The sequence below is a fragment of the Mastacembelus armatus genome, chromosome 7 (assembly GCF_900324485.2).
Source record: "Mastacembelus armatus chromosome 7, fMasArm1.2, whole genome shotgun sequence".
Classification (NCBI taxonomy): domain Eukaryota; kingdom Metazoa; phylum Chordata; class Actinopteri; order Synbranchiformes; family Mastacembelidae; genus Mastacembelus; species Mastacembelus armatus.
Window position 1 is genome coordinate 22,598,808 of NC_046639.1, and position 11,514 is coordinate 22,610,321.

An 11,514-nucleotide genomic window follows, 5' to 3' on the forward strand; every position below is an offset into this window, starting at 1 on the left:
GCGGGAGGCAGGGCGAGCTTAATATTGCACAGACCAAGCACAGGGCTCCTAACTTTTCTACTACAGTGGTCCAGTGGCCGACCACCGTGTACCAGTCCTGTGGGAGCGTTTCACTAGAAGACCGTCATCATGCCTAAAGTCTTAGTGCCAGGTGAGTATGGTCAGAATATTCTGGGCTTGACTGTGCACTCTCACCTACAAAAAGAGGGTTTAGATAGCATTTTATGAGGGTTATTTTACGTTGGCATATGAAGTTCAGCTGAGAAAAGCCTTCACAAGTGGTCTATTCATCTATTTTTTGTTTTATTTTTCCAAGGAATGTCTTGGCCAATACATGATAAGCTGAAAAAAAATCTCTCAAACTACCACCCTAATGTCTGCTTGCTGAGATAAATATGAAGAATGCACATGTTGGCTCCCAAAATGTTGCAAAGGTTTGGGTGCAGCATGTCAGCAATAAAGGCAATAAGGCGGGTAATAAAGTCTCACAGTGCCATCTTGCTTTTGGATGGCACAACAGCTGTAACTACAAGTTCAGTGGGATTAAAATGCACATAGTTCCCATGTGCAGAAATAAGCAGACTAACATATATTCACCCTATAATATCATCCTCTCATAAAGTAGAGATTAAATAAACGTTTAACTTTACTTTGTGTTTTATGCTTGCACCAAATTGTTCATTAGTCTAGAGCTCAGTACTAAAGATTCACATTCATGTCATAAAACTCTAAGGCAGTATATCAGTTTTAGTAAGAAAAAATGATGAACGTCATTTTTTAACAGATTCTCCCAGGTCAAGTTTGACATGAGGTCGGGCCATGCAGTAACTTTTGCTCAGTTTGTACTTCAGTTGTTTATTTTCGTGATTTTCTTTTTTGTAGTATAAGAAGCTCCACCCTTGCTGCTATTCTAAATGCTCTTGTAATGACCACTAACTATAGACTCACCTCCATCAGGCTCAGGGCAACTGGCAAGTATAAAGTCACATTATCCAAGGAGGAGTTTTTTTTTTTTGTTTTTTTTTTTTTTTTTGACTGAAGAGCTTGTCACAACTAATAGAGTTTGGTTGTAGTGATTGGCAGGTGTTTGTGGGGAATGTGACTTTATACTTGGTATATTCTGATGTGAAAACATGGTCTTCATGCCCTGCTGTCATGACGTCCATGCAGGTATAGTGTACTGTCACCTGACAGCTGGTATAGGTAGCTGTCAGAGAGATATTAGCTGTTTGATATATTAGAGTCAGGTCAGCATAATCACAAAAAGCATCAATTCTTGCTTACTTCTAAAGATACTTAGACATGCGGAGAGGTTTGGTTTTGTCTACCAGGTATGCAACCTGATTATTCAACGTAGTTTGCGTTGCAGAATTCAAGAGTTTCATTTAGAAAACGCAACAATGTGCAGAAACAGTGTCCTGGAGACTCCATAGAAAATCCACAAAACTCTTTTTTTGTGTAGTTTATTTGCTTCTTTGTTATTACTGTCTTGAGAATTTACCACACATGTTTTGTTTTCCTCTAACCTGGACTGTCCCACCATGACTGGGACTTTTTGATAACTCAGCAGAAAGTGGAAGTAAGTATAGAGGTTTGCTGTATGAATGTGGGACAGTCGCATCAACAATTACCTTTTCTCTGAAGTACATTTGCTTGCAACCTGGTATCATGAACCTTAATGAATCAAGGAATAAATCAACACCTATGCTTTTTGAAATAGAAGATAATGAAACATACTGGGAAAAGCCCACCATTTATTAATGTATGGTTCACGATCAATATTATCTACAATAAGTTTTATTTTACTGCGTTTGTATTGAGTGCTTCACAAATCTAGCATTACTACTGAAACTGCACTGAAAGTGAACCTTTACATTAATAAATGAGTTTTGCCAGATACCTCACTGATTCTTCCACTATGGAAATGCTTACACCAAGAAGATTTAATTGACCTACACTTGTTTGAATCACTGAAATTATGGGCACACGCTGCTTTTTTCCTGAGTGCTAATAAGACACGTTTACCGCATCTTCGCATGCATGCAATATTAAATATTGTAGAGGTGCAGTAAATGAATCACTTGATTTGTAGTGTCCTACCCACCTGACTTGTTGCACCACTGGGAGCACTGAGAAATTTCACTCCATATATGTCATGAAGATGGAGCTATCAATACTCGTCTAGCTTTTGTTTCCAACTATGTAAATAATAACTGCAGATACAATTTGACAGTCAACTGTTGTATCCATCTGTATATTACCTTAATCCCACTTATCCATTTACCATAAAGTGTAATCATTGGCCCTGTGTGTTATTTCATTGCTTCTACATTTAAATTGCATGTATTTTTAATCTATATTATATATAGTAAATACTGATGAATGTGATTGTGCTGGTACAGTCTGTTCCTATATTGTCAGTTAGTTTTTTTTATGCATATACTGTACAGTACAGTAAAGTCTGTGTGTTGTCTTCATGTATAAAATCAACAACATAACCATGTTTTAACCCATGCTTTTCTAACACTATCTTTTTGGCTTTTATTTTGGGTGATGCTATTCTCTTGCTGGGCGTAATCAGGTCCAAAGAGTAAGTATGCAGGGTGAGAAGTGAAAACCAAAATCCCTTTACTTATGATATGGAGATGTTGTCTTAGGCTAAAATGCTTTGGCTCTTGGCTAGTAAGCGCATGTACATATCAAGTAATCTGATCTATCTGTCGCAGTCATGGAGTAATGCCACTCATGCTGTCTATTGCCATTTTGTCATCACAACCACTGCTTGTCATAGCTTGGTTCTTACAGTAACTCCAGTCACATTGGATTTTTTCAGCATACAATATTTAATTCTGTTACCAATTGTCTTAAATACAAAATCTAATGTAACGTATTGCAAAAATAAACAATGTAAACAATGAAAGATGATAAGAAAACTGAATCTGGAGTTACGTGTCCACTAAACAAGGCTTTTTGTATCCATGTGAGTCGAGCCAACTGTGTGTCTCAGTGCCTCATCAATGTAGATCCTTTCTCAGTATGGGACTTTGCAGCTCAAACTGGAGGCCACAGTTGCAAACTTGTATTGGCTGGATCAGTCTTTGGTCATGTGTACCACGCATGTGCACCACGCATGTGCTGAAGTCTGTACACATCAGGTTAGGTAAGAAATGTGCTTTATAAGTCATAGATGTAGAATGTCCAGAATTCATTCATCGTCACAAATCTCTGTTGTTTAGCAGTCATATTTATGCAGCACAGAATGGCACTGAAGAAATTCTGTTTGTGGCTTTGTGGCTTTAGTTTATAGCTGCATGATGAGGGGGGAGCAGAATACATGGCTATCATTAACGAAACCTACCTTTGCCTTAACTGACAGAGACCGATGACAAGATGCGGGCCTTCGCAGAGAAGGTCTTTGCATCTGAGACCAAAGATGAAAACGTCCGTGATGAGATCTCCATGTTTGATGTGGCTGAGGACTGTCCCATCCTGCACCACGAGATGGCCCACCATCTGCACACTGATGATGATGCTGAGAAACGGTGAGATTGATTATGAATTATTTTGCTTTTGTGGTTCAACAAAATCATATTATTAAACAGTGATAAAAAACAATTAGCTACTCTTTAAGGTTTTATATTTAGACCGTCTACAGACTGGCAGTTTTCCTAAAGTAATAGAGCAAAAATGTCACTAGGTAGACTACCTGATGATAATTTTTGAGGGCAATTTGGTTGCTTTCATTATACTCATTTCTGAAATGGATGAAGGCAACCACTGAACCTCACCACTCTTTATCCACAGCAAACGGCTCCACCTCTGCTGCACCGTGAACATGCCCGTGATTGCTGCCCATGTAGCAGCTGCCCCTGTAGTCTCAGTGGATGCAGACAGGCCCATCTACCTGGAAGTGCCAGACTACCAGAGAGTGGCTATAATCGGAGACTATGCAGCTGGGGTAATATTTATTATCCTTCAATGAAACTGAAGCTTATTATGGAATTTAGATCAAAATCGTTTAGACTGCTACCTTACCGCTACCTGTTGCATAATAAGCAGCACCTATGTCATCATAAGTTCCATATACTACAATACTTATACAGTAATGTGCTGTAAATCTAGCTGCCTTTATCTTTGTCTAAACAAACTGAACTTAAGTCATTTGTTTGAAGCCTGTTTCATTTGTAGTGTAAAACTTGCTGGTTTTAATAATATATGTTTAATAAATTGTTATTTTTAAAATAAAGTTAATTATAAAGTATTATTTGATTTTTCTGAATTCCTGTATGATGTTTTACAATGTAGTAGCAGTAGGCTCAAGTTTCTTCTCCTACATTATTGCATAGTACTGCATGTTATAAATAGTTCCTGAACTGGCCCTGGGTCAAGTTAAGGGATGCAGATGTTTGCTTTGAATTTCACTGCCCACATGTATCTGTGTGTCAGTGGACCTACAGATACTATACCTACCACCCACAGAGAGCCATGGATGGTTATCTGCAAAGCAGCCCAGGGTTTAGGTTTCTGGCTATGGGTCTGATATTTCCATGGAAATAAACACTCTGGAGGAGCTGAATGTTATTTTTGTTTTGTTGAACCTCACTTATGTTAAAAAACATTTACATATACTTGTTGCATAGCATATCACAAATGAACAAGTGTCTGCTCATGTGATGCAAAATGATGAAATGTGGAAAACAGGGACATTTTGTACAGAAAACTGCTGACTATCACACTTTATTTTTCATCTCTTATCTGCCCTTCAGGTGACGATGGATGACTTTGAGCTCTCCTGTAAAGGTTTGTACCGTGCCTTGACCATCAGGGAGAAGTACATGAGGCTGGCCTTCCAGCGCTTCCCACGGACTGCCTCCCAGTTCCTGCGTGAGATTGAGGAAGAGAGCTTCAAACCAGAGGATCAGTTGCAGCCAGGTGACTAGAAATGTGGCTTAACATGAGGCTTAACAGAATTACAGATCTAGAGTTTTTAAAAATGTCACAATGTTGTGTTATATCTGGCTTCAGTCTTCACACCCCCTCCAAAGAAAGGGGAAGACCCCTTTGACACCAAGGACCTGCCAGAGAATCTGGGTTATGTTGCTCGTATGAAGGATGGTGTCATCTATGTGTACAATGATGCAGCAGCTGCTGACAAACATCAGCCCAAAGACCTGCCATGCCCCAACTATGACACCTTCATAGACGACATGAACTTCCTCATTGCTCTAATTGCACAGGGCCCAACGTGAGTCCTTGAAAGGTTTTTGTTTTGAATCTTGGAATTATAAATATGTACGTTTTCAAAAAGCCCTCTCTTATCACCCAACTTTCCCTCACACCATCAAAGCACCATTGGTATATATAGGTAAACTCACTGTGAAACCTATGTACCTGTATTCTTTGATTTGTTTTGCAGTAAGACTTACACTCACCGCCGTCTGAAGTTCATCATGTCAAAGTTCAATGTGCATGAGATGCTGAATGAAATGGAGGAGATGAAGGAGCTGAAGAAGAACCCTCACAGGGACTTCTACAACTGTAGAAAGGTAGCTATAAACAGGATTTCTCATGGCCATTGTTTCTAAAATAGCTTAAAACATAATAGATATGCAAAAACATTTCTCAAACAAGCTGAAACCTATACTGCTTGCCATTTTAATTTGTATGGAAATAAACCCAGATGATGTTATATTAGATCTTGGAAAAACAAGTAACAATCGTTCAATCTGCTTGTTACCTGTTTTGGTTTGAACAATAAAGTATAAACATTTGAAAATCACCCTTTGACTGCTGAATATAAACTATTGATTGAGGTTTGTCACATTTGAATTTTAGACATTTCACTTTACACTTAGTTTGCTGTACTTCTTCTATGCTGTTGTGCACCTTGTGTGTGTCTTCACCTCCCTCTTGTGACAAAGTAGGGGTACTACATCACATAAACCCAAATCTTCTTGCCATGTCAGGTGGACACCCACATCCATGCTGCAGCCTGCATGAACCAGAAGCATCTCCTGCGGTTCATCAAGAAGTCTTACCGTGTGGACGCTGACCGTGTTGTGCAAATCCTCAAAGACCGGGAGATCACACTGAAGGAGCTCTTTGAGTCTCTCAACCTGCACCCTTATGACCTCACTGTGGACTCACTGGATGTGCACGCTGTATGTTACTGACTTTATGGAACATTAGTGGATGTAAACATATACATATGAAAGCTGCATGCAGGTGGATTACATGTGAAGCAAGAAAAATGACAACATTATTGGCATTTTATTTTGTAGGATGTAAAATGTAGGATGGGTACAGTATACATGCTGTTAGATAGTGTAAATACTTACATCCAAAATAGTCAGAGCAAATAGACAGAACTGGTTTGTGGTATATCTTAATCAGCATCTATGTATCTAAATTTCTTTGTGTCTTTGTTGTTTCTCTAAAGGGCAGACAAACCTTCCAGCGTTTTGATAAGTTCAATGCTAAATACAACCCTGTGGGAGCCAGCGAGCTGCGTGACTTGTACCTGAAAACAGAGAACCACATAAATGGAGAATACTTTGCCACCATCATCAAGGTTAGCTTTCATGGACTACAATACTGCAAGTAGAAAGAATTCCCTACTGAAAAACTGATAACATATTATGTATCAACTTCCATGTGATCTACGTGTGATTTGACATCTGTGTAAGCCAGGAAGTAGCCAGTGACCTGGAGGATGCTAAATACCAGTATGCTGAGCCTCGTCTGTCCATCTACGGCAGCAACACCAACGAGTGGAACAAGCTTTCCTCCTGGTTTGTCAAGCACAGAGTCTTCTCCCCAAACCTCAAATGGATGATTCAAGTTCCCAGAATCTAGTAAGCCTTTTAATAAAAGTCTGTGAGGTGGGGAGAAAAATACGCAATATATCCTGTGACAGACACATTATCCTCCTGGGAACCAAGGAAAATAAGTGTCTTCCAATTTCTTGTTTTTTGTAATTTCCTACCTATTTTTGGTTAAAAAAACATGTTACAGTTTAGACTTTTTAAAATTTATTTTTATTTTTAATTTTATAGCATGTCCACTGTAGTGGACCATAGGACTGTTTGGATGTGAACAAACTGTCCACTACAAGGGACACAAGTCAGTGGGCTGGGTCTCAGGAGGATATTGCTGCTACTATGCCTACACTACATGATATTAAAGAACATTTTTATCCTGTAAGCTTAAAAAAGGCTTAAACCTAAAAGTGTTTTGAAACTCTTCTATTTCAGTGACATCTTTAGAGGCAGGAACTTTGTGCCACACTTTGGCAAGATGTTGGAGAACATTTTCCTTCCCGTGTTTCAGGCCACCATCGATCCCCAGTCAAACCCAGAGCTCAGCATCTTCCTCAAGCATGTGAGTCAGAAAGAGTCACAAAAGCATTTCTAAGCCATAATTTAGATCCCAGCAAGATATGAAGTCCTGTCTGAGTTGTGAAAGTGTAGCTGACATGACCACACATGGATAAGAAATTAACCCAATGTAGCATTTCAGTATTGATCTCAAACATGAATATTTATTTTTGCACTCAAATTTTCACGAGACCAAAAAACTCCCCAGATAAAAACAAATGAAGCTGAGAGCCCAGTGTTTCTGCAGAATTAACCATTTTCCTCATGGGGTGTAGGTCACAGGTTTTGACAGTGTGGATGATGAATCCAAACATAGTGGCCACATGTTCTCCAGTAAAAGCCCCAAACCACAGAAGTGGGACATGAACAAGAACCCCTCCTACACCTACTACATCTACTACATGTATGCCAACATTGCTGTGCTCAACCAGCTCCGTAGGTGAGTAACACTGTTTTTTTTTTTGTGTTTTTTTTCAGTATTTACTTGTAGTGCTGGTACAGATATTCCTCCCATTTCTTTGGATCTCATTGTCTCCTCTGTAAATACTATAATGTGAGTGCATGTTTGATGATTGCAGAACATTGAGTTCATCTAAGAATATGTGTCCCTTCGGTTGTATAATAACTGTTTATCTTCTGCTCTCCAGACAGAGGGGGATGAATACGTTCTTGTTCAGGCCTCACTGTGGTGAGGCTGGTGCCATCACCCACCTGCTGGCTGCTTTCATGACAGCTGACAACATCTCTCACGGCCTCAACCTCAAGAAGGTCACTTCTCCATAAGATTAAAATACATTTGTAATTCTATTTTATTTACAATATATGATCTAAATCTATCCAGAGAATATATCATAGTGATTTACTTACAAACACTGAAAACCATTCAGGTTAAAGAACACCATTCGCTTCAGACCAAAGGTTTGAATTCAGTGTTTTTGTTATGTGGGACTACTGTAAGGCTGCCAGTATTTGTTTCACATGTAGGGCACAATGGAGACAGGTTGTCTGTGATGGAAACATTAAAATCATCAGTTACCAGAAAAGTATTTTTTATAATCTGATCTCTTATCTGAAGGGATTTATCTGCTTTGTTACAAAACATGAACATCCAAAAAGTAATCAAAATACTATGTTTTGTCAATAATGTCATTTTACTGAACCTGATCATATCTTTTTGTCAATCCTCCACCAACAGAGCCCTGTGCTGCAGTATTTGTATTTCCTGTCCCAGATTCCCATCGCCATGTCCCCTCTCAGCAACAACAGCCTGTTCCTGGAGTACGCCAAGAACCCCCTGCTGGAGTTCCACAAGAAAGGCCTGATGGTTTCTCTGTCCACTGACGACCCCATGCAGTTCCACTACACCAAGGTCTGAACACATGGAGAGAAAGTCTCTGATTATAATTTAGAGAATGGTCACACTGTGCTGTGTGTAATGGGCGCTGTATTATAAATATCTGAGGTATGCATTTTCATTTTCTTTGTGAGTCTTTGTATTCATGAGAGAATTAGCTGGTTTAAGGATGTAAATGTCCTGTCCTATATATCTGCTAAACAAACAGTGACCAAATCATGCCTTCAACAGTTCATGCTAAACATGTATTGTAACAGATAATATCTGTGCTGGAGTGATGAAGGGGAAAGAGTGTAAATCTTGGTGTTTATGTCCACAGGAACCCCTGATGGAAGAGTACGCTATTGCAGCCCAGGTCTTCAAGCTCAGCACCTGTGACATGTGTGAGATCTCCAGGAACAGTGTTCTGCAGAGCGGCATGTCTCATGAGGTAACACATCAGATTTAAATATGGCAATGCTTTCTTGACTTTTTAACACATTTAATTAGTAGGTTTAGATTTGCCTTATTGGCAAAATCCTGACCACTCACCAGAGTAATCGTGTTCCTGCACTGCTAAATCCTCTGATAGACATAGATTCTACCCTCACCCATACAGAATGCTCTAAAATGGAAGAAATATACTTCACTGCACATTTAGAGATTGATTTACGCTCATACTAACACATACTACTGCACACTGGCATGTCTCATACTCCTTCTCTGCTCCTGTGCTTCAGGAGAAGATCTGTTACCTTGGTGAGGACTACCTGAAGGAGGGTCCAGAGAGCAATGACATCCGCAAGACTAATGTGGCCCAAATCCGTATGGCATATCGCTATGAGACCCTGTGCTATGAGCTGAACCTCGTCAAGGAGGGCCTGAAGATTGTATAAACTCATTCAAATCCAACATAAGTCTCAAAACCCATCTCTATCATGATGCAGAAACATTTCAATACTTGCTTTTCACAGTAAGTCTTAATCAGGTGAAATTTGAAGAAACCAGCCATCTAACACACTGATGTTCTCTTCTTTGGAACAAGAAACCTTTTGATAACTGTTTACATTTCACAGTATCTACACATCTTGTCCAGCTGTCTTGTACATTACATATGTGTATTCCACAGGAGAAACATAGTGTATAAGATTGGAAACAAATAAAATGTCAGTTTTTTGTGTTTTAGTTCTGTTAATGCATGCCAGAATTGAATCAGCATTACACTGCAAAGTCTTAGACTCACTTAGAATCACTTTATTGACAGATCCTCTATAATGCCCACCATTTTCTTTAATGACATACTCCTCCTATTATTCAACATCAAAAACAGGGAGGAATTTGCTATAGCTTACTCAGATTCATATCATATTTAACCAATGGGGACTCTAAGTCCCAAAAGAATTCATGAAATTGAAGACCAAAACTCACCTTTTCTATAGTTTGTCAGAAGTAGTTGTCAGTCTGTTTGGGGCTGTCTTTTTTAAGTGGATTTCTAAATTCTGTGTCTGTATGCATTTACTACACATCGACATAGTTTGGAGTCACACTATGTTTTGCAGAAACTTCATTTTGCCAATGATTTCAACGTCATTAATCACATTCCTGCACCACAACTTCACAACACGGGATCTAACAAATGAGAGTAAGTTCCCAGCTTTTATTTAATAACTGGTGGAGCTGCGCAGGTGCAGCTCATAATACAGTGTCTTTATTTCCCAGGACACCTGAAGACAACAGCATTTATTCATCGATGACAGCAGCGGGAGTGGATGTGTTGACGTCCTCCCTCTTGGATCAAGAGGATTCAACGAAACTTTCTCACAGTCACAGCAGCGTCAAGCTCCACACAAAGACCCAGGGTGCAGCTGGAAGTCAAGTCACTTGCGTGGTAACCTGTTGCTTTAATATGACAAGCATTTGTCATTACTCCATGATGAACTGTGTATATGCCCCTAAATATTAATAAGGATAACCCTTTTTGTTATGTAAGAAGTACGTTTCCTGGTAAGTGTGTGCTAAGGTTATGTGGATATTCTAGGCTAAAAAAAATAACAAATTAAACAATTTACACTAGTTATTGTCAGTCACCTCCTAATCAGGGTATAGTTTGAATTAGATGCATGCATTAGATTGGACACATCTTCCTACCCATCATCTTTTCATTATTTCCATGACCACTTGCCACTTTCAGGTTGTGGGACACTGACCCCGAAGCGCTGGCACAATATACATCTGAGATTTTAATGCATGGAAATCCATGTAGTTTAACGTGTGTGCTTAGCACACGTGATTTGTACATGTGTGTTTTAATGGTAAAAACACAAAGGTAGTGTTGCAAAATCTGGTGTCAAGTGTATTTTCACTCTGGATGTTTATGGATGTTGAGAGAACTGTCAACATTTTTCAATGCGGGGTTTTATTTTGAAAGTTAAAAGCGGAAGTGGTATATTTTCTGGCTGGGATGACACTAATTGTCTGGAGAAGGAGGGCGAGGATTGTTCTGCTTATTCTGGTTTTTCATGTCCCTGGACGCTTTCGTCGTTGCTTTTGTGTATAGTTATTAAAATAGATGACGCGTTTGTATGCCATATAAGGTTTGTTTTCTAAAAAGTTACCGGTAATGTTTGAATTAGCGTTAGCTTGAACTTATTCAGACTGCTAAGTTTGCTAACCTCTCCAGGCTCAACGATGCGAGCGAGTGAACTCTGATTTTATTTGTGTTTTTCATTTTATCAAGAGGAAAATGAGGAAAGAACCTGGTTTTTCCTCTCGCAACATTTTAAACTACGACAGGTAAGTCACAAA

At 39.2% G+C, this 11,514-nt stretch overlaps 2 protein-coding genes across 11 annotated transcripts in view; both read left to right on the forward strand.

The window, feature by feature from the left end:
* On the forward strand, positions 1–10,784 carry ampd1 (adenosine monophosphate deaminase 1 (isoform M)). Of its 5 annotated transcripts, XR_003297324.2 has the most exons (18): positions 1–151; positions 1,568–1,579; positions 2,582–2,590; positions 3,377–3,542; positions 3,805–3,958; positions 4,767–4,932; positions 5,026–5,245; positions 5,417–5,546; positions 5,967–6,161; positions 6,440–6,571; positions 6,691–6,854; positions 7,254–7,380; positions 7,652–7,815; positions 8,024–8,144; positions 8,572–8,745; positions 9,050–9,160; positions 9,450–9,682; positions 10,429–10,784. XR_003297324.2 is itself a non-coding variant. In XM_026333598.2 (17 exons), the coding sequence occupies exons 1-17, from the start codon at positions 130–132 to the stop codon at positions 9,603–9,605; spliced, it is 2,223 nt and encodes a 740-aa protein (XP_026189383.1). In that variant the 5' UTR covers positions 1–129; the 3' UTR covers positions 9,606–9,894. The 5 variants fall into 5 exon arrangements, 4 of the variants coding, with proteins under 4 accessions (XP_026189383.1, XP_026189384.1, XP_026189385.1 ...); XM_026333598.2 differs by lacking the exon at positions 10,429–10,784 and having other exon boundaries at positions 9,450–9,894; XM_026333599.2 differs by lacking the exon at positions 10,429–10,784 and having other exon boundaries at positions 1,571–1,579; positions 9,450–9,894.
* dennd2c (DENN/MADD domain containing 2C) overlaps positions 10,459–11,514 on the forward strand; it is an 18,062-nt gene continuing 17,006 nt past the window's right edge. For 5 of the 6 annotated variants that reach the window (XM_026333589.2, XM_026333596.2, XM_026333594.2 and 2 more), the window contains exon 1: positions 10,922–11,502. The gene's annotated coding sequence lies outside the window, so the exon portion shown is untranslated. Of the gene's footprint in view, positions 10,598–10,921; positions 11,503–11,514 lie in introns of those variants that run through there. The other variant, XM_026333590.1, reaches the window with a different exon arrangement.